The 24,140-nt window shown below is 36.0% G+C and overlaps 1 protein-coding gene across 15 annotated transcripts in view; it reads right to left on the bottom strand.

The window, feature by feature from the left end:
* Window positions 1-2,316: 2,316 nt before the first annotated feature.
* Window positions 2,317-24,140, bottom strand: part of LOC105194021 (kazrin) — a 206,067-nt gene continuing 184,243 nt past the window's right edge. For 7 of the 15 annotated variants that reach the window (XM_039453497.1, XM_026138186.2, XM_039453498.1 and 4 more), the window contains 10 exons: window positions 21,475-21,564; window positions 18,341-18,557; window positions 15,227-15,494; window positions 13,831-14,178; window positions 13,538-13,661; window positions 13,053-13,197; window positions 10,003-10,195; window positions 8,415-8,441; window positions 6,569-6,589; window positions 2,317-5,796 (listed from right to left, as the gene is read on the bottom strand). In XM_039453497.1, coding sequence (XP_039309431.1) covers window positions 5,548-5,796; window positions 6,569-6,589; window positions 8,415-8,441; window positions 10,003-10,195; window positions 13,053-13,197; window positions 13,538-13,661; window positions 13,831-14,178; window positions 15,227-15,494; window positions 18,341-18,557; window positions 21,475-21,564 — 1,682 coding nt within the window. In that variant the 3' untranslated portion in view covers window positions 2,317-5,547. Of the gene's footprint in view, window positions 6,590-8,414; window positions 8,442-10,002; window positions 10,196-13,052; window positions 13,198-13,537; window positions 13,662-13,830; window positions 14,179-15,226; window positions 15,495-18,340; window positions 18,558-21,474; window positions 21,565-24,140 lie in introns of all 15 variants that reach the window. The other 8 variants (XM_039453492.1, XM_039453493.1, XM_026138185.2 and 5 more) reach the window with 7 other exon arrangements.

The raw sequence follows: 24,140 nt of genomic DNA, 5'->3' as shown, positions 1-24,140 counted from the left end.
ATGCCCGAAATTTTTTATTTTGTAGCCAATTAACATGCACGCTTAAAAAATTTGTCATACAACACGTTTAATATCGGCCTAAGACGTAAAAAACGGAGGACACAAGATATTGAAGACATCAGAAAGAAGACCTTGTTCCACACCATTGTCACAGAATGGTGAGTTGCGAGATAACGCATATTGTTAATGTAATTGTCCGCGTGAAACATCAGTACATACGTTCGTGTAAAGTTTAATATCGAAGTTTTACCTGTTATCACGCGCTATAATTAAACATAAAAAAATTTTTCCTCTATTATAATCAAGATTGGATAAATTAATATTTTTTTAAAACTAATTTAAGTTAAAGTTAATAAACTCATAAAATTAATTGATCGAGTTATGTTGAAAATGTAGTGAACAAAAATTTAATTCAATTAAACTTGCATTAAAATTATGTTAATTTAATTTAAACTTTTTGGGATTAATCGTGTCTGCCGGTGCAAAATAAATGGAGAAATCAAATTATTTTATTGTCAGTTTTAATGGTAAAATATTCTAGGCGCTTTAGTTACAAGCTACGCGTTTTAGTTTTTTTACTGTGCTCGTTAATTTTTGATTTTGTTAGTTGGATATGTGGCGAAGCAACATTTTAACGAGAGGAACTAATATTTATATTAAAATATAAATACAATGTCATAATTCTTAAAAATTAGATTACCTTAAATAACAAAACAATTACAATATAAATCATTAAGTAAATTTAATATATTAATATTTATAAATTAAGCTTATATGAGAAATTATAAAGAAATATTTAATATTAGAAATTATAAAGAAGTATTTAATATTTTAATAGATTTTTTCTTTTACAATTTCTTTTGCATAAATAAATTTTTAACTTAAGATAAAAATTAATAAGTTAAAATTTATGTGTTTTAAAAATAACTGAATTTAAAAATGAACTCATTTTAAATTAACAAAAATAAGTTAAACGTTAATTTTTTAAATTTATTATTTAATTTTTAACATTTTAGTAGCAATTACTAGAGAAAACTCAATTTGTTAAATCGCCTAGAAACGACAGTTTAAGAAGACAATTGATACACGAGAAATCGTTAGAGATCAATACACATTTAGTAGTTCCATCAAAGGAAACGAACAAAATTGAGCCAGTTTCAATCGAGGATAATAACAGCGATGTAAGATTGGATTCTAAAATTGAAAGTTCCATCCAGTGATCGAAAAAACAATAATAGACAAAGGTACTTTTATTATATCATCTTCGTATAATACTGATTTAATTAAAACGCTGGAAGAAAGCACAAAATCTCTTGAAAAATCTTTGTCAAATGGGAGTTCAAAAATAAAACTTACGGTAAATTTGTCTATACCTCACAACGGATCGCTAATGTACAACGTCTCAAATATCAGTTTAAAGATAACGCCAACTATAGATCAAGTATAAAAAAACAGCAATTTAAAATATGAAATCTTGAAACAGCACTTATGGCAATTCTAAAGTTAGCAGAATTGATATGGTAAGTTTCAATTAATATATGACTCTTCTTTTATCTCTGGTTCTTTATAGCATTTAATATAAATGTTTGTTTTCAGAACCTCAAATATTATAGTAAGAATGTCAATTAATTCTCACGATATCGACAGAAAAGATATAAATAAAGTTAAAATTAATAACTTAATAGAATTTATATAGTTACGTTAAAAATTATATAAACAGAAAATTAAAGAGAGTTTTTAAAAATAAATTTTTAAAGCAAATATTATATGGGTCATTAAACGATTTTAATATTTTATTTGTAAATTAAGTTTATATGAAATATCAAAGAATATTGTTTGGAATGCATTTTTTTTCTTTTACATAAATAAATTTTTAATTTAAGAAAAAAAATTAATAATTAAGTTTATGTGTCTCAAAAATAACTAGTTAAAAATTAAATTATTTAAAATTAGCTAGGTTCAATTAAAAGTTATTAACTTTTTAACTTTATTATTTATCTTTGAACTTTTTAATTAATTATTATCCAATCTTGCTAATAATCATAGAAGATCTATTGCTACTTAAAAAAATTTTTTTAATTTTATTTAAGACGGAGCGACTAATATTGTTATATATATATATATATATATATATATATTCAATATTAAAGCTATTTTATTATATTAATATATTATGCTGTAAATGATAGGAGGTCAAAGAATATATTTTGTTTGTATCGTTTACTATGTTATGTAATGGGTTCTACATAACTGAAAAAGTAATAATAATATAAAAATATTAGAAGTATCGAGATTATTTCACGGAAGAATTCGTCGTGCAGAAGTAAAGGCAATCGTTTATTTAATTTTTTTTTCCGTGTTTAGATACAGTTCACACAAATATATACAGACGTTACTGAGCACATTTACAACAGTTGTATTGAAATGTGTGATCGCGCACTACGACCAATATACAATAAGCGAACACGTAACTTATCGATCCGTCGCGTTCAAGCGAGGAATTGGCCGCGTTACGCAATAATATTGTATACAAATAAATTAAAGACCTAAATTAATTTATATAAATAAATCACTTAGGTACACGAATGTCACGATAGCTAGTGTATTAATTCGCCGTTTCCGTTCTCGCAAAACGACGGTAATACTAGTCCGGCAATAAAATATATATTATATATCGTGTGGTCCTGATCGTTCTCCGATTGTGACGATTGAATCAAAATAGTTCGACGACCGAGCACGCGAGCGCCGTATAAATATCAAGAAATGATTATAATCTATGAATAAATATCACGTTAAATATGTGTATTATCTGCAAAATATCGTCTTTGTTTTCCCTTGCGACCGCGCGAGTATGATATACGAACACTGGGGGAAATTGTACGTATTAGTATAATGATACAATGTGTCGAGCACTTCGGCAGTGCGGCAAATTATGGTGCACACCCGATCCTTCTGGCACTTAAATTAAATCGTGTGGCTCGCGACTCGCCTCGTTTACGTTTCCTCTCTATTGAAGCGCGTCGCGGTGGTCGTATAATTAATTAATTAATTAATTAATTAGATACGTAATGAAAAATTATTTGCAATCGCAATTGTCTTGGGAGCAGTTCTGTTTTAAACTTTTCATATAGACTGCAGCTTAAATGTATAGGTACTTGGAGAATTCTCGTGTGCCAGTGCGATAGAGAAGAGATTCGTCGCAGCAGCAATTGAATTTCCCGATACTTCCCTTTGATTCAAGAATAACGAAGAACGGGGAAATATTCAATTTTACCGTGCTACGAAATATGATGGAACATAATGGAAGACTTGGATGTCTTCGTGAGAGGGAGGGGAGGGGGAGGCGCAATTCCGTCAACATTCATTATTTCACGGTATCTAGCACACTTAGCTCGAGCGAATAGATCTGTTTTTTTATAGCTGAACTGGTGCACACTATTTGTAGTTGAATGAAATATGTATATCGTATATCTTTGAAATTTAGTGCAAGTTCTAGTGCAACCTAGTGCAGCGATAAAAAGCAAATCTATTGTATTATTTCAAGCCTGTCTGATAAAGTTTCCAATTAAGCGTACTTGCAGGAAACTTACACACATACGTACACATCGATAAAAAATAATGTAATAAAAGTACAGTAAACGCGTACGTATTATATGCATATACGTACACGAGGGATACCGAAGAAACGCACCGTTGCGATCACTTTTCAGCCAGCTGATGTCATGTTAAAGCTTCCGAGGTCATTCATTCGTCCACAAAGATTGATTCATAAGCGAAAATATTCTTTAACGATACTCACGATACGATCCTTTCGTGCTAGCTTACATACAGGAATGAGTTTACGATCTAAATTGTAAGGGTTTCCTACAAAAACCAAACAAGCCTACTTTCTTTTTTTAAATCTAGATAATTCCTTTCTAGATAATTTTCTATCAGTACAGCGTCGTATTGTAAACAATTTTGCTTTAGCAAGAATCAAACAAAAAATATAAAATATTAGAAAGTTAGTAAATACACAATTTTTGCAAGAACCAAAGAAGACCAGAGGTTTTTTTTTATTTCTTTCTTAATTATTTCGTCCTTAAATATTAATTAAGGCCTAAAACTTCGTTCTTATACCTAGTATATTATTTTCGCTCTTATACAATACGCTCGGAGAAAAATTATCATATTTATATAATAAACGATTTAAAGAGAGATTTTTCTTAAAACTTAATTTTTGAACTCGTTTGGTTTCCGTGATAAACCCTTCAATTCTTCAAAGTGAGATGCCGTTCGCTCAATGATAGCAATAAAAAATTATATTGGCGAATCGTTTGTGTGAGATATTGTCACGTAGTATACGTATTGAACTGAAAGATTTTCATTATTAGTTCGTTTATTTATAATCTTGATCCGTGATCATAATTATATACTCTTCTTATATTATATTTATTTCCATCAGATATATGTATATATCGGTCGGTAGCTCGATGTGTTCATAAAATTTGGTCAGACTCTTTTTTTATGCTTCTTAACATCACGATATGCTGCCTAGTATTTGTACGACGTATAATTACTTTGTAATTGAGAATAACTCTGAGATAACTGACATCAACGTTTACTCGTCCATTAGGACTTTAGGAATAATCGTATCGTAAAGTGCCCGAAACTGTATTCTCGTAATCCATTGTCCGGTCAACGTATTGTCTATTACTGTTAACAAGTTTGTGTGATCATTTCGGTTTACTGTCACGATAGCGATTATCCGGGAATTATCGGGATTGCACCGATTTCCTTATTAAATTAATTGTAAATTCGATTAAATCATTTCAATAACATTCTTACGTCAAAACACGAAATATCAGAAGCTCAGGATCTTAGATTTAGCGATATATTCTTAGCTTGTTGATATAATTATCTCTTTGAACTGTAGATACAATGTCTGATACGGCGAGCCACATTCAAAATATGCGAAGTCGCGCTGAATGACATCTCTGACAAGCGTTCGACATATGATAATCTCTGCGATTTTCTCTGGTCGTAAGCTGTTCTCATTGTGCTAAACTGAATCAGCGTTGATAATCCATGAGATGTAACAAAGAAGGTAAAGGATAAAGTCTAAAACCACAATGATGTACATTCTTTCCAAGGATACTACATCATGCGCGTGGCATGGTGTCACTCTCGAGCGTCCGCTCAACAAGCCTTCAATGTTTCAGGGAGAAGCTAAGCTAAGTAAGTTCTGTGAGTAGACTTCGAGATTCCCGTCGGTTTGTCTCCCTTGGTGGAGCACGATGACCATGACTCTTCGGCCAGGCTGCCGTATCTCTGGACACCCGGGAAAGGAGGCCCGGAACTTTGCGGCGAGTAGTAGCCGCCCTGCAGCTGGTGATAATAATTGCCACCTGACGGCTGCTGGTACTGCTGGTACTGATCGCCGCCGCCCGTCAGGACGTTGCTGTAGCCCGAGTACGAGCCGTATTGCGACGAGGAGTACGAGGAGGAGGAGTAACCGCGTTCGCTCAGACTGCGGTAAGGCCCCGAATGGTGGGGCCTACCCTCCTGTCAGACCGGAGTGCTAACCGCGGCCGAGCTTATGTACTCGATGTCGCCGATGCTTTTCACCCGCCGATGCCGTTTACCGCTTCCGGTCGACATCGGTCGCGGCGGAAGCTGCGGCGGCGGCGGCGAGTTGCTGCGGACGCTGCTGCTCATGTACTGGCATTGACTGGCGAGGCTCCCGGTGTCTGAGGACGATGATGGTGACGCCTTCTCGCTTCTAGGCCGGAGACCGAACGCCCTGCTCAGGGATCCCTGCGAAAGAGACGCGTCACGATTAAAAAGACTGTGACTGTATCTACTTAGACGGTGGATCTCGACTTTCCGGAGAGGTCGAAGCTACGAGCAAACGAGCGACCGGGAGATGCCCAAGTATCAATAGAATCGATTCACATAATACGAAAGAATGAAAAGACATTCTAAAGAAAGTTTCTGAAAGACGTCCGAAAAATTGGGATCTCTTGTAAAAGTTTTCTTACAAGTAATTTAAATTTTTACGTTGCTGGAGAAGTTACTTGAGAATTGAGTGAAGTGAAACTACGGAGTGTAGAAATTTAGATGGCAGTTTTGAGCTATGAAGAAACCAATTAGAGCTCTCTTCTGGATATAAGAACGAAATTGAGAGTTCAAGTACAATTGTTCAGTTAATGACAAAATCATTTTCTATTGCGTTTTGTTTTTGCGTGAAAGTAAAACTATCGCTATCTAAATTTCTTACAACACTCGCTTTATGATCTAGAGTGAGAGGATAACGAATATGAGACATAGATTCAGGATTCGCTGGGTAGCAGAGTGATTCTTGCAGTATGATTAAAAGCAGTAGACGTAGATAGGATGCACGTGCTGCGACGGAGAGGAGGGCCCGCCGTCTTCGTTATTTCGTTATACTACGCAACGGTGGGCCCGTCCTGATCGTCGCTCACAATAACTCAAGTGGTGCGGTGTGTCACAGCAGGATTAGTGGGAACGTGATTGGGAAACATTAAACGGACATTTAAGTAACGTATTTGAATGTAATGGCGCATACCTGTGAGCTCCTCCACGACAACTAGCAAAAGGACGAAATAAGGTCGATTAAGAATCCACACGTTGAATTTCCACATTGATAATCATCAGTTTATATTTACATAATCGATTATGACGGGCGGCCGCGGCTCGCCGCGGCGCCTATTTTGCAGTCATAAGTAATGGCCCGCTATAAATACGTCTGCTACGTAAATTCGAACTGCATAATGCATAATTTTAATCGCTACTTCGCTATAAAGGTGTACCTGAAGACACGGGACACTCTGCTTACATACATGAGGAGGACACGTGTTTTGGCTAACGGTATTATGCTCGTTATATACAGTGTTTACAGTATGGCATAACGCGTACGTCGGTGTACGGTTTTGGCGCTGAGAATAGGGTACAATCGCGGGATTAGGGTACGAGCAAATTTCACGCGGCGGCGGCGTTGAATAAGTACTTGATGATCTTCTGAATATTTTGTTAATTACCTCCCTCATTGATACCTTCGATTTACTTATTATCCTATGAGATGAACAGTTGTGACCTAATGCCTACAGCAGCGATAAATAAATTACGATTTGATTGCTAAAATAATTATTAATCAGAAAAATCTACTGTTAAGAAAACTTAGTAAAAAGTATAAAATGTTTCCGGTGAAGAAATGAGATGTGCAAGTATTTCCGTAACGTTTTCCGTTTCGATCGATATATAAACGAGCTTGGATTTTAAACATTTATTTTTACAACGAGTAAAAGCGAGTAAACTCATTCTTCTCCGCGCAAATATACGAGTATATCCTTTTCTCAGCGTGGCAGATTGTCTGGCAATCTGATTGGATTATAAAGACGGAAACAAGGTGTACGAATAGATGATTACAAGGAGGAAGTGTTTCCGCGATCTGCTCCGTTTTCTATAATTATGGATAATACGGCTGCAAGGCTTAGGCTCGTACTCCATCAGTCTTATTCTCTATTACCTTGCAAACGGTTCTCTGACGCTGATTCAATGGATCGATAGTCGCGCGTTCAGGTGTCTCGCGCTCTCGACAGACCGGGCACAAAGATAATTGCTCGATTATTTCAAAGTCTGTTGTACAATCAGACCCTTTTGTTCGATTACTCCTTTGCTCGCATTTTCAGGGTCTGTGCGATCGAGGTCGAGATCCATAGGAATCGTCTGGACCTCGGCGAAGCATTACCACGGACATAGTTGATCAATTAATCGCGTTAATTGGACATTTTTCGTATCTCTGCCGCTTCGCCGAGATTGAGGATTTACTTTTGCGAACGAGAAAGCGTTGTTCACACGAGAAAACGCCTCGTCATTCCACGTCGATGCCGATACATTTGTCATATACTGATGGTCTCTTATTTTACTTTCCTAGGTAAGGATAGGCATGAGTTTGCAACCGATAGAGACATTAATATCTGATTGTCGCGATTAGATACACATGTACGAAATCAATAATAATAAATCATCTTTGAATTCGATCATAACGCATCATAATCAATCGTTTCAAGAAATTACGAAAATTCATGATTGCAAGAACTGCTAAAAATGGATCACGATCAATTGCTTACTCATGTGTCCTTGCAAAGACGTTTTTACAAAATCTCCTGCAAATTCAAAAGAAAAATTAGTCAAAAATGAGTATTATTTAAAAATCAATATTGAAACGTTATCCAGGTGTTGACAGTTACATTGAAATTAATCTCCATCGATTGCCGATTATCGGAGACTTTGCAAAAACGGGCTGCAGTTGATCGATTCGCAACGAATCGATAGACTCCAATATTTGATATAGAATGTACAAAGAACTTTAACGAAAGAAACAATGGATATATATGTAATAAATACCGAACCTTTTTCAAGTAAAGAAGACTGCAGGTCTGCGACGATCCACAGGATGCAGGAACAATGATTAACGTTAAGTCGAGCTCATAGCTCACAGCGTGAAATTTTGTTATTGACTCTCGTCGCGTGAAACTTTGCGCGAACTATCCGGACTACTGAAATTTTCTTTCATACAGCGGACTGTATAATTGTAAATCCTTCATGTAACAAGTTAAATTTGCTAATTTTTATAAACGGTGCACATTGTAATATTATATTTTATTTTATAAAATGTATTTAAAATATGATAGGGTGATCATTAAATGATACAGGAATATATTTTTATTTGGTATGATAAAATAATAATGTTACATAATAATTTTAGTTGATTATATGTGTACACTGTTCGTTTTCTGGTAAAGTTAAAGGACTCTAAGACAATTTTAAATGCATTTTTGTGGAATTTTGCTATAGAAAATGATTATCTGTTTCTCGGACGAAAATCAATAACGATTTATTAGGGGGAAATATTTTGCTGCAGAATGTTTTGCGAGCGTACTTAATTAAGCGATGCCATGCAGTCGTGCCAATAATTAATAAAAATAAAGAGCTAATAATCGCACAGATGAGATGCATGAAAGTGAGCGTGGAAACGGGAGTAAATGACTGCATAAATTGCGATTGCGTTTGAAATGGAATAATGAACCAATCCTGAGTTCCTGTATTTTTCATCGTGTTTATCTGTGCTATTTAACAAATTATTGACCTGTATTTATTACAATTTGTCTAATTATTTTTTAATATGTGATAGAAAGAGTACCACAGAAAATAATAATAGATAACTTTTTGATTATAATGTAGCTTGACATGTGAATAGCTGAATATTAAGTAATTTTATCATAACGCGCAAATAAAGGATTTAGATTTCATACCGTTCCCAAGTTTTCTTTTAAACATTTAGAGGAAGAAGAAATCTATTTATATAACCTTAATGAGATAAATATTAAGAATATCACATAAATATCATTTCTCTAAATATCAAATTTTCCACGATGCAATGTTCATGATGAAAACAAGCATAGGCTTAAAGAAGCAACTCGCCAAGAGCTAAATCTCTAAGAGACATATCTCGCACTATCCTTATCTCTTTCCAGTCCAAGTTGAAAATTATAAGAATCAGTTATCTGATTAATTAAATTATGATACAACGCAATCATAAAAAAGTATATAAGCAATTTATGTATTCTTATGAAAGAAAAAACAAACGTAGATACGCAAGCTCAATTTGTCGAGCTCATTATCAGAAGATTGAATAAACCCTTGTAGAAAAATACTATTAGACTCGTGAATAAACGATTGGAAATAATTGGAAAACCATTCAATTCAACATTGTACACTTTTCGTTCCAATAGGTTTTTCATTAATCCAATAGTATTTTCCAAGAGACAAAAGCTATAAATAAATTAAAAATAATTACCTTAGCAACGATTAGACCGAATTAACAGCCCTCGTTCGAAAGAGTTAAGGAAAGTGTAGAGGCGAGGCGGGGAGCGGCATTGAGTTCCTGGCGCGCTTGTAAGCGGACCAGATCCTCGTTGAATCTAAACGGTACGTTACCCTGAGACTGGATCTGCGTCTGTCGACGGTGCCGGTGTGGTTCGCCGTCATGTGGAGGGCCGACAGCGAGCTCTGATGATGCTGTAGGTGCAGCGCCCTGCTTCCACGACCGAGACTACCACCCGCGCTCGCGGCGCTGATCGGACGGCCACCCCCGCCGGCGCTGTTCCTCGGGACCACCTCCAGCTGACTTCTACGCACACACGCACACCATCCTTTTTTTCATGCACGCCTTCTTGCGTACACCTTGGCATCCTTATATGCACATACCTCGGACACACACACACGTGTGACACGTGCTGCAGCGAACCACTCTATGAACATTTTCATTTCTTCGCAAGGCTTCTATTCGACCTTTACGGCAAATTTTTGTTTCAAATTTAATTGTTTTTTTTTTTATTTAAATTTCGTAATTCTTTTTCCTAATATTGTGACTTGACGATTGGATATAATATTGGCAGTGGTTCGCTGCAGGTGTCTGATGATAGAACGAGATCTATCTTATAATGAATATCTAGTTACAACATAAATATACATACACAAGCATATTGTGCACCACCGATATAGAGTAATGTATAATGTTTACTGGGCTGCCAATGCGCCGAGGATGGTCTCCTAAGGTAGAACCAACCGAGACGCATTTCCAGCCACGCTAACCAGTCAACGAGAGTAAACATCGAACAATCAAAGATATATGTAAATATCAAAGTTGGCAAATCAGAAAAAGATAAAAGGAATCATAATGCAATTGTGGTGTGATTCCTGGTCAGAAAAACGTTCAGGGAGCCTTGTCCATGAGACGGCAAAAGGGGGAAAAAATGAAACAATTCTTATGCATTCTTAATAAAAAGGGCTAATCGGTAACACGTTTCCTTCATGATTTAGTAGTCAAAAGAATGTTAAGAGTTTCTATCGAGGATTTGCTTAAACAATGGAAGGCGCCTTCTCCTCGCGGAAAATCTTTCGAAGGTGCAGAAGGGGGTAGTGTGGGGGGGTGAAGTGTCTGACCAAGGATTACACCACGATATCACTAAGATTAACATGTGCTGTACATAGCGCAGTGCAGTGCAGGCGGCAGCTGTGGGCTACGGCTCAGCTATGAGAAACATTACCGGTGGATCCGCGATCGAGTGGACTGCAGACCCAGCGAATCGCGCGCTGCAACTGTGCCGAGTACCTCCGACAAAGTACTGCGGCACGTTCCACTGGGTGGTAATCGCGTATGTTTGTATATGTACATTTCATATATATATATAAATATATATGTCGATTGTAACTGTTTACGTGTGTGTATGCCCGACATATCCAGGTATGGCATGTGTATTAAAACTACGAGTACCTTTTGCGGCGAGCGCGCTCGAAAACGATCTCGTGGATCGTCGAGCGGGCGCGCTATTGCTCTACCTATAGCTGCAGATATATTAAGGGAGTCCACATTTTAGTTCAATTTTAATTATCGGTACGCTTTTCACTTGATAAAGGCAGTTCATCGAGGCCATTAATAATTTTTAGCGCCGCTTGATGTTCATATAACATCAATGAGAACTTTTACCAGAACTGCAAAAGTTTAAACGAGTCCGCTCGAGTTAAATTCGCGATTAATTATCCGTGTATTTCACAGAAGTATCATAAAATGCAAATGAAAATCGTGTACTCCCTTCATACTCTCCGAGTCGGTTTCCCGGATTATTTACAACTTCCTCTCGAGATATCTTAGCGATATGTTAAATTACGTTCTGTCAGTTACGAAAGCTTTTTTTGCGGAAGTTCAGGGATACGTTTCTTACACAATGTAACTAACTTTACTCGTAGAAATTCTGGAAAAGTAACTGTCTATTGATTAAAGGCGACTATACAATAATAATTATTTCTCTCTCTTTCTCTTACTTTTTTTTCAGTGCTAACGCTATTTTATGATGCAAAATCGCGAGTTATCGATCGCTCGCGATGTAGAAGCAGGGAGGATAATCCGCGCTTTGCCAAACGTGGCTCATCGAAATTTCCCGACGATTCGTCTCAGCGCGAAAGTTTTCCCGAAAACGTTTCTCCCCGTTAAGAGAAAGTGGTAAAAGTACTCTCGACTCTACTTGTCCGCGCGCGCGAAGTATTCCTGTAAATAAATAATTGACTGATGCTCTTTGATGCTCTAGCGAAACTCTCTACTACCGTGATCAAGGCCGGAGATCGCGATCAAGTGTATACGATCTACGACGATTTTAACTTTGGCCGTCGCACGTGGATTGTGGACGCGGAGTGTCCAGAGTGACACGTGTCGTTCGTTGCTTTATAACTTGCACCTGCTGCTTCCGTTTCGAGAATACGCCGACTTCGGTCGACATATGGCACGAGTCGGATATGGGGAATAAAGGAGGAAACGAATCGCGCACGATTTCATCCCCCGTTATTTCATCCCGCCTCAAAGGGGAAACCTCTTGAGAGCGTCTTTCCGCGGCGAACGTAAAAAAAGACTCGATTCCGTTTTATTGTCTTTCATCCATCGCAATCGTCCGCGTTTGATCGAAGAATTGAGCGTCCTTTTATCTTCCTTTCGATCGATATGTAATATGGCAGAAGGCAGTGAGTAACGGTCTAAGAAATGAATTTCTAACACAAAAAAGTTCAACAGTGAATGACGACTTGATACTGCCCCAATAAGTCCCTTTGATTTCGTAAACGAATGATAGTATCGATAGTAACAACGATATTTCCTATACTCTTATAGGTTTGAAAGGAATGTTCGTTCTATTGCATGACTCGACAAAAAGGGTTTAGAGCGCGCGTGTTTCTTTGACGTACAAAACGCGGAGAAAGCGGGTTAACTCGAGTTCGAGTGACTTCGAGAGGAGTCTTGAAATTGACGATCAAATTCCCGAGATTGCTCTAAGGAGATTCCTTCGAGGCGAGGAATGCCCGAACGCGGTTTCGTAGGTGCCAACTAAGTGTTCCGGAGACGTCGTCCCCATCTCGATGGCGTATGAGAACAACGACGACGTCATGCCGATTAGTGAGCGTTGTCCAGTGCCGCCTCTGGATGACAGTAGACTGAATACCTTGCTGGCAGAACGAGCGCTTCTAATTCGGCGGTGAGGTGTCGTCTAATCATGTGCTTTGCCGGCGGTATACCCAAGGCTGTGGCCATGGTGTCGCCGGTGAACGACGGCTCCAACACAACCAGAGCACCGTGTACACCCGAGTCTGTGAAAAAGAGTTTTTTTTTTTTGCTAGCTAAAGATAAATGATACCGATGATTCGTGTAAATGTTATCGGGTTTAAAGGTGAAAGATCACGTTTTCTCAGTTTACGCAGTCTGCGTATTCTTATTTTTAGAACAGAGATACGTTACGCTGCAATCACAGCGATAAAATTTGTTTGAGATGTAGAAACAAAAATATTTTTTTTCAGTGTTTTTTAGCAAATTTATGTATTAAAATTCTGTTACCAATCATCACATATAATACAATGACAGGTTATAGCTTGTAAAATTTTCGATTTTAAATTATATACATAGCTGATCTCGTGTCGAAATTCAATTCACCTTTCAAGTTCTCGGCATATTCCGTGAGATCAATATTCCTCGCCCACCGAATGAACCTTTGATTCGTCCAGACCAAAGGATCCGTGTCAACCTGCTCGCATTGATGTCTCCTGACAGCGAGAGCCTACCACAAAGGCATGACGTCATCTCTTTGATGGTATTATTTGACCGCAATTATATCGTTTGATTAATCTTCATAGAGAACTGATTAACTAGTCATTACCCTCGCATATTCCTGATGGCTCAACAAGGCCTTACAACATTATTTCGATCGAACGTGCAAATTCTCTCACCTGTCGATCATAGTTCAGCATTCGCAGCAGATGAATACCGTGAACTATGCTGGCCTGATGGAACTTCCTCGTGACTCCGAGTAGTTTCTCAAGCTCCTTCTTGCTCAGATGGTCCAACATACGCGCGTCCACCATATTAGTGGCGAAACTCTCCGAATATTGGGCCAGGCCAAGATCTGGCAGCCATTCGGAGCTCACCCAGGTGTGACCGAGCTGAGCGATACAGGGATATCGAACGTGACTCGGGTGTCGATGTTCCTCGATAGCCAGACGTAGCTTCTTTCGATGAAGTGGATGAGTTACGCCTAAACCGGCCTCTAGTTCGGCGTCGCTTAGTTCAAGTAGGACCTAAAAATAATAGAGAAGGAGGGGGTAATATGACACCTATTTTTATTTTATTGAGTAACTTTGCTAATAATTAATATTTTATATTGAAACTTGAACAATTCATCAAAATGTTGTTTAACAAATTCTAGACTCAAAGTAATAAAATATTTATTACTTAGAACGTGATTTATAAAAATATAATGCATAATTGGTGAATTAAAAAATGGTGGTAAAACGGCTAACCAAATAATAATTTTAAAAAATTAGTTTAGTTTAAAAAACACAGTATTTTGTTATATAAAGATGACATTTTTAATTTTCCATTGTTTAGAATTTTTCAGAAACATTCAAGATATCATTATCCTTGTTTAACATTAAACAATAAGAATAAAATTATATCACTAATGTTTCTGAACACAACTCTCTAGAGTGACAATCAATTTATCAAAGAAATATTTCGACCTAAAGCTTTGGCTTCAAAAATCATATTAACAAAATCCCAGATCATTGTTTAACTTTGGGTAACTTAAAATGTGTACAACCAAATAAAACGTTATAACAAAAAAAAACACTCAAATATTCATAGATTCGTGTAATAATACCCTCAAGTTTAAAAACAATAATGAAGTGTAAGTGCTAAAATGTACCTTGAAAAAATTTCAAAATACTCAAAAGTAAACATGCTTTATAACAATTATCAGCTATTGTGTATTGGCATATTAGCACCACTAAAAAAACTGCGGGCTACTAAACGAATAATTCTATAAGCAATTGTTAAAATTAATACTTAATAATAGCGATAGCAGTAATGTTCATAATATCCCCTTCTTTTCTATCTCAATAATGAGATTTTATAAACTGATCCATAAGTATATGTTTTAATCGGGAACAGTTCTGCGAATTGTTGATTAGATAAAAGAATCAGGAAAAAGACTATGAATAATGAGTCTTTAGCGATTAAGATTAATCACAGCTTAACTAAATAGAACCGTTCAAGTATCTTCACACTATTATATCAACAGGTTAAAATGATTTAAAGCTCGCTGGAAACAAGTGATAAATCTTTTACCTTGCCCGATTTGACATTTTCCGCACATCGCGGACCATATTGCGGCATTCCGAGAGCCACCTCTAACCAGGCTAAAACAGTCGGGGCTCGCCATCGCTCCATGGGCACGGATGCTGCTTCTCGGAGCAAACGAAGTTTCTCGGCATAACCCTCCTCGGTGAGCGGCGACCACGATCGATATGGATCAAAGCCGTCTGAACCCTCGTTGCCGCCGCTGCCACCACTGGAACTGTTTGCAGTCTTCCGGTGTCGCGAACGGGCGAATACTCTGCCAAAAGGGAGAACATCGATCCGGTCATATTGAAGCAATGACAGCCAATCGCGGAGAGACACGGTTTCGTTTTATGTTATTTTTGTTTTTGTATGTCTTATGCATAATATAATTAAAAATGTTGATATTGTACATATATGTATATATATTGATGAATTCGTAATGTAAAATTGTATCCAATTTGAATATACAATACAACTTTTTAATCATTCCTATATTGTCACTGCTTCTCTACTCAATATATCATTAATTTAACAATGGAATTAAACAATTTAACTTAGAAAATTTATTAAATTTGGTACAAAAGTTTACTAGGCACATTCGCGTTAATATGAATGCTGCTTTTGAAACTAAGTAATTCAACCATGGGAATAAGTTGATTAGACATAGTTATTTTGACAACTACATTTAACCGTTACTTTACTGAAGAGATATCCGGGTACCCACTTTATTTGTGAAATAATTTTTTTTTTGTATTTTAATAGTCTTAACGTCCTGAAATTTTTACAAATGAGCTACATTTTTATCTAGTTTAATTTTTTGTCAAAAACACTTTTTTGAGATGACTGTGGCTCGAGCAATCAGGCTTTATTTTTTTTATATACATATCTACCGAAGGTGTATTCATCCATATGTATTTTGTATAGAAATTCAATGAAAAAAGTTAAAATTTATATTTTTGTTTGTATTTATATTTTTGTTTCTAAATGTTTTATTCATTTGTTTTTTTATTAATGATACTTTAATTACATAATGTTATAAAATATTTTAATTACATAATGTTATAAAAAAAATAAAAAAAGATTTTATATTATTTATATAAAATAAGAGTGTTATCCGCAAAAAAATTGAACTAAGATAAAAAATGCACTTGTAAAATTTCAAAGTATTAGAACTACTAGAACATAAAAAAAAAATTATTTCACAAGTGAAATGGATATCTGGATATTCCTTGGGTAAAGGTTAACAGTAGGTTCGTCACTTCTATAAACTTGATTCAATGAAACATAAATTATTATACAATCAATGCAGTGTGTTTTTAGTCATTTTGTATTATATTAAATATGACAATTAAAGAATAGAAGAGCAAAAATAAAGCTGACTAAACTTGTAGATAAATATTTCATCCTGAGCATATCATTAGGTTTCTTTGTTAACCAAATGTTAATATAAATTTTATATATACACACACATGTTCACATAAAAATTAAAAGTAAAAAAAATTATTTAATTCAAGAAATTATATTAAATTTAATTCTTTAATTGTGTGTTTGTGTGTGTGTAACAAATTCGTTTTTTTTTCTCTTTTCGTTATATAAGATTACAATTTTCATTGTAATATGTCAAAATATCTATTATATTTTGTTGAAAATACTAATTATACAAAGAGCATAATTTAATTTAGAAAATATCGCTAAGGTATATGCGTATAAATAAATGTTATTATTACATAAATTTAGATTGATTTCATAAATTTAATTAGAAACGGGAAATTAAATTCTCTCCCATCGATTGGGGGCAGACCAATGCTATAACATTTTCCATGCTTCACGTTGCCACTTCGGTGGGATAATAGAGGATTACCAGATTTCTGTGCAATACTCTACAGCTAAACAGCCGTTCGGCACCATCCATCATTTAGGATAAAATCACATCGCGTATGTAAGTCCCTCGACGATATACCGGCTGTAATATCCGAGTGAATGTGGTAGAAAAATCGACACTTATCACCGGGGAAAAAGAGGATCTTAAGGAGAAAAGATTATTATTTTACATGACAGTCCCTTTTACAAGTTCATTTCTACGCACGACGCGGAGATCCGCATCTCACCTTCCGACTACGTAACCGTTGTCGTAAAGTTGCAATTTCCCTTCTATCGTGTTATGAACTCATTTCGCTCGTTTGTACGTTGTTAGGAAGTAAGACTCTTGCGTGGTAATCACACACTTCGCCGAAGTAATAATGCTAAGAGTCATCACAAGGTGTAAAAATATGTCGACGGTGTGCGCGCCGATGTATTGTACTTACGTGCGAGCGGGGCGAGATTGTAAAATCAATGTGAACAAGTCGTGCGCTTTGTAAAACCATTCACCGCTCTCGTGCAAATGAATCTCGCTCGCTACAGAAGCCGTACGGCCGTACTTCCACGGAGTGGTTCTCGTCATCTCGCCTTTCCAATGCTTTTTATTATGCAGAAGCTATTACTTGCATGTCCGCTCGCTTTGTATAATATTATATATATATCACGCTTAATTTATATTATACAAAACAATTTGCCTCATATTTACTGGTAAAATGTTTTGCGCTTGTTAACCCGGTCGGCGATAATTGCCGCACTAAATGTTTGCGCATCGGACTAAATAATCGATATTTCACTCAATTAATGCGTAATTAGTATCACCGGGGGCAACGCGAAAGGTGAGCAAAAATAATTACATAAGAAATGATGGCTCTGTGTTTTGTTTTTTTCTCTGATTCGCGGATAGAAAGGAGACGTCGCTCTAATATCAGTCTGTTTTTAAGAATGCTGCTGTCTCACTAAATTAGTTTTTATTTATCCAATTTATTTACCGCTGAAGAAGGCTCTTGCAACTCGAAACGTACGATTACCGTTTATATTAAAAATTATTATTCTTAATTTGGCTGGAATTTATTAAACATACACATATGTAATTAAAATAATTTTGCTGTTTGCTCGTTACTCGGCATACCGATTTCAGATTATTGCCGATTGCACAAGAAATAATTGCCTCGTCGTAACTGAATTCAAGTCATTTGCAACTCGCGATTCGTATGGCGCAATAAAATGTCGAACGTTTCCGTAACGGGACGAGCTCCTCACCTTGAAATGGATCCCCATGTGCCGCCGCGAGTGGCGGACGATCGCGAATGCGCGGCAGGTGCGACGACAGGTGGTGGCTGCTTGTTCCTCCTCGGCTCGGATTCCAGCGGGCTGGATAGCTGCTCGACCGATCGCGATAGCGAGGAATTGTCCATGGACCTTGAAAAGGCGTTCAGCGGCGACAACGTCGGGCTGCAGTCTTTCGGTGTGGTCGCGGCTGTAAGTAGAAGAGACACGCGTGTCGGTGTACCGTCGAGCACTTGGAACGGAGAATAGGAAGGGCGATAGAAATAGTTCGTAGAAATGCAATGCGATGAGATGAGAGCGGAGGTAGAAACCCTTACGTGTTAAATGGAAATACACGTCGATATAAAATGTTACAGTACGATCGCACGGAGCACGAACATATTGGCACGAAAGTATTTCTGTCGTGTAAATGTGTGGAAACGGAAAGAAGGTATATGCGTGAACGATAATTTGTTAATGATTGGACACAGCGGGATGTGAGTGAAATAAAATCGCCAAGCTATTAATTATTCATTCGCGCTTCTTTGGATGTCGCTTCTCTTTTTAATGGGATTTTTCCATGTGGCTTTTTTCGCCAAGCGTTATTCCCGTCCCATAACACAGCGAATGGTAATCGATGCAAGTCACACGAAGAACACACAGCGCGTCGTGCAGCGATCCTGCTCGCGTGCAAAAAGTCCTTTTCGTGGGCATAGCTCGTTCTTGTCAGGTTCACGGTATGTGCATGCGCATGCATTCAGGCCATAGCAGGCAGGACTTTGTATCGAGGACATCCTTGGGGGGGGGGCTCGGCATCGGTTAGGCTTTCACGCGTCGAGAAAAACGATGATTTATTCGGCGAGCGCCCTCAATCCCTTTCGGGACCACCGTTCACCATATTAAGACGCGTGTTCAGACGTACGATATACAACACACACGTAGTACATACACACTCGCGTATACCAAGAGATAAATGACTATAGGGTGACCAGAATATGATAGCGACCGTGCTATTCGGGTTTTCGCGCCATCATGACTCTAGAGAGCTTTAGAGATTCGCAAGGAAGAAGCATCGATAAATCCTCGGCTATTTTACGTATGTTTTAACCCTTTCGCGCTTGATGGGACATAAAGGAGAGTTGCAGAATACGTATCACTCTCCTAAAGCGTATCTCTTCAACATTTTTACTTGATATAAGTAATATTTAGTGACAAAAATATTAAGTAAATAAGAAATAAATAATATAAAAAATTTAATAAGTTTCATCCCGTTTTGTGCATGCTATCATGTATTTTATAAAATGAGGTACAGCTGATGTAAATTTTTCATTACCTTATATAGCTGATAATAACGTAATTATAAAATTTTATTTTGAATTGCTGTATTTTTATAAAAGAAAAACTGTTATAGAATATTTTACATTTCCTGTAAATGCATATTTACAATTATTGTAAAAATTAAATCAATATTTTTATAAACTCTGTCAAATTTCTTAACTCGTACCACCATAAATTTTACTATAATACAAATAATACTAATGTAAGATTGAAAAGTGATAAGAATAAAATTAATAAAGGCTATTATTAAAAATATGTTAATTGCATATGTTAATATAAATAAATTCAAGTCAGTTTTATTTTTGTATCCTTATCTCTTCATTGTTATTTATTATAATTATTAAACATTTAATTTTTAAATAAATTATTAAAATAAGTATGACTTTTTACATTTTTAATTACTTTGATTCATAAATTCGGTATTTTCAATGATGACACGATTTAAGAAATCACAGATACGCTCATAACGCTCGGTCTTCTTCAAACCTTTCGCAACATGTTACAGAAAAGATTATAATAAGTTAATTTGTTATTATTGAAAGGTTTAACATGTATAATAATAGATGTTTGAACAATTCACGCTACAATTTTGAACTTTGATTTCCAAAGTAGCACTAAATACAAAATGTAATAAAAAAATAACTGATACGCATTTGGCAACTTTCCTCTATATGTTTCAAACTTTCAAAAAATTAATATCTTTTACAAAAATAAAGATAGCAACTTTTTGCTCGACTCATTTTGATAAATAATAGGGCTCTAAAAAAAAACATCTTGTGTGTGTTTGATCTGTATACTTCAAGTATTTGTAAAATAGGAAAAAAATGAATTATATATATATATATATATATATATTTGAAGGTCAATGTAAGAGTTATATAAAAAACAAATTAATACTTAGTTAAAAAATGACAGATTCAATGTGAAGGAGCAAAATGTTATCCAGCAAACAAAAATAAGTTCAAATAAATTAAAAATTGCAATTTATTTTAATTTTCCGAGTTTGCGCTTTACAGTCTCGAATTATTTTTAGACTCAAATGAATTGAAATACGAAATGCGCTATTCATCATTTAGAATTTGGATGGATTTATGTTCCCATTATATTATTTTTGGATTCAAATGAATTGATATACGATACGAGCTATTCATCAATTGAACTCGGATCTATTCATGTCCATAAATGGATTCGAAAAGTCTAAAGCGTGAATTCGAAAATGTCGAAATAAATTTATTTCTTTCCACTTTAAATAATTTTTGTTTGCTGGATAAATTTAATTTTATTCACATATAAGTTGTATACATAGATTTTTACTTGTCACTGATAACGAATCTGCAGTAAAAATTCCAAAAAATAACGGAATTAATATAACGTATCAAAACACGAACTTTTGGATTTTGATCCGTGTTGCAATCGCCATTTTGAATAAAAAAACTTTTATTACCGATTTATAAACAGCGATTAAACTTTTAATAAGACGTGAATTATATGTTAATTATTCCTAAAAGAAAAGGGATCAGATATGAAAGGGTTAACACGACTTGCAATTACGCGATAGTCAAAAAACATGTTAACAATTAATCCTTCGACACGTTCACGATCGACCATTGGTCCAGTCACCCTTCACTGACGAAAGAAGACGAGTATCGGTAGAGGAAGAGAGAAAGACGCATACACACTGAGAAGCAGCAGAGGTGCTTCGGGTTAACAGGATAGGAAAGAGGCGGGAGAGAGCGCCGAGTGACGAGGGAGGTGACGACGATCAGTGATTTATGCTCTTGGACACTTACATTGGTATATGTGGGGTGGTGCTACGGAGGATACCACGGAGATGCTGTCCATGTCGAGACCGCTGCCCTCGACCGTAATTGTCGGCGTGCCTGCGCGGAAATATATATAAAGGACATCAATTTTACAGTAAAGGGAGGAAAGTGTGCGGGTGGGTGTCGATGGGAGGCCCGGCACGGGTCTCGCGTCACATTGTGCTGAGGAGGGCTGTCAAGAACGAGCTTCCCTCGAGGTCGCCGCTATTGGCGAGCTTGTGTTCTTTATGCCGCGGTGCTCTTACGCGACGTGATGACCGAGATAATGCTCGTCGTTCGCCACCGAAAGTGGAGCGAGGAGAGACGTCGCGTCGTGTTGGAAAGTGCAAAGTAACTTGACGCTTGACTTTTTGCGCGAGATAACGGACGCGGACATTAGCGAAAATTTCTATCTGGCTAATAGGGAAAGTTTTAATTGATAACTTTACGCGCGGGGATAATGTTTAATTGGCTAATTAACTTTCAATTCCCCATTATTAGCTGCGTGACAAATTCTAAGGGGCTTACGTAAGATTATTGCAAGGCTCATTAATTAATTCTTCATTGACTAAATCCGTGCCCGATTTAATTAACAATGTTCATAAAACCAATAAATTATATAAATTGATACATATGCAAATATATCTTGTGTGATTACATTATTAAAATTATCTCGTTCGTTCAAAGCAGTTTCTCTCGTAAAGAGATGTTAAAAGGTAGGTAGTAAGGCGAGTAATACCCGAGAGTAAATGTTTGATAGTGTAACTTAGCAAGAGTGCAGATCATCCTGAGTCTTGAGCGTTTCTGCGCATCCGTAAAGTGCATCTTTCGCGCTGAAAATCATGCACGCGCATCGAATTGCGAACCCTCCTCCGGTGACCGCGACTGTTTGCCGGAAACCCAATCGATCAAACCGTTTTGATGCAACGGCACGGCGATTGGCTGAATAATACATGAAGGAAGCGTCGTGTACTCGATTAGACCGCCACCACCTACGTTCGATTAACATTCGCGACTGACGGATGCCATTCAACTATTTTTCAAACTGGTACTTAGCCGGATGTGCACTGGCAATCCCTTCTGACTAGACGATTAATCTTAGGGTTCGTTGCAACTAAATGCCGGAGTCATTATCTCCTAAGCGAGTGTCACTCCGATTGTGATTAATAGTAACTTCAGATAAACCGATGCTTCTCAAAAATGTTCCTCCATTGTCGTATTATTAACGGCGAATCGTATAGAATCAGTGTAACTGCGCCGCCATTTATTACGATACTTTTTACGATAATGAAGAGTTGAATATAAAACCGATATGTGAATAGATAAGGAATAAGAATAAATACCATTTTTCGGTCGGAGCGGATCTCGGTGCTTAATAAGATTTCTATTTTAAACGGCGTAGCGATACGATTATCGGATTTAAACGCAATAGTAAACTGAACCTAGATGTAATATCTTAAATGAATTTTATCGTCAGATTTTTATTTAAATAATAATGGTAAAAGCATTATAAAAAAAATGTGTCGCGAAAAATATCATTCTAGCTAAAGTACTCTCGCAATAAATTCTTTCAATTTTATTAGGATGTTTGTAGCATCATTGTTAAATGTAACAATTAAATTAATTAAAAATATTATCTCTAGCTTCAATATTTCAACTGCGTTTTATGTTTAACAATTATATCAACACGCAGTTTACGGATGTAAGAGATGCATTTAATAATTAATATAGAAATAAAAATGTTATTAAGAACCAAGATTCGTTTCAATCGAAAAATAGCATTTCCTTTTATTACTTTTTCACTAACATAAGCGTCCGATTTCTTAATCCTGTTAAAATTTCTTATGCTATCACTGTTTAAGTCAATATAATCAAAAAGCTCTAAAAAATAAAAATAATAGATCCAAGAATAGATTATATTAACAAAATTATTAAAAAAAACATTAAAAAATAAAATATTAGTTTGGAAATGTTTCAGGTCAAATAGACCTAAACAGAACAACAGGGTTAGCCTGAATTAATTAGAATTGAAAAGATTGTCTGCGCTATACAAGTCCAGGCATACAGGTTTTAATTCATAGATATAAGATGCAATCACAACCCACATATTTAAGATTAAGAATAGAATAAAACGAGATTATGAAAATTGACAGTGACTGATATATGTTGGCGTGACATTAATTTTCATTTTAATGTTTTTTCGACCATCAACTCCAGGCTGCACGTTGCACAATTCGATATACTTGTACTTAAGGGGATCCTGAAGTCTATCCTGTTTTACAGACGTATTAAACGTAATAATTTTGTGACAACTTTTCACATGTATTACTTTTACAGATTTAGAAATTCTATTCCAGAATCAAAATAGGGTCACTGCACCAGTAAATAAACAAATAAAAAACTAAATTAGTCAATGAACATATAAATGAAAATTTAATATAATTACATTTTTAATTAAACAAATAACATTTAAATAAAATTTTTATAAAAATTTGGCCATAAAAAGTACAATTAATTCTCAATTTATTATTTTAATATTTTTCTGGAATAGTCATCTACTGGTGATTATTCAGCAACTGGTGCAGTAAACAAAAAAATTTTTTAATTAAGATTATCATTTTTTAGACAAATATGGCATCGAGAGCTGTCAAATC

The sequence above is a fragment of the Solenopsis invicta genome, chromosome 9 (genome assembly GCF_016802725.1).
Source record: "Solenopsis invicta isolate M01_SB chromosome 9, UNIL_Sinv_3.0, whole genome shotgun sequence".
NCBI lineage: Eukaryota > Metazoa > Arthropoda > Insecta > Hymenoptera > Formicidae > Solenopsis > Solenopsis invicta.
The sequence above is the reverse complement of the archived record's forward strand: the minus strand, read 5'-3'. Positions and strand labels throughout refer to the sequence as shown.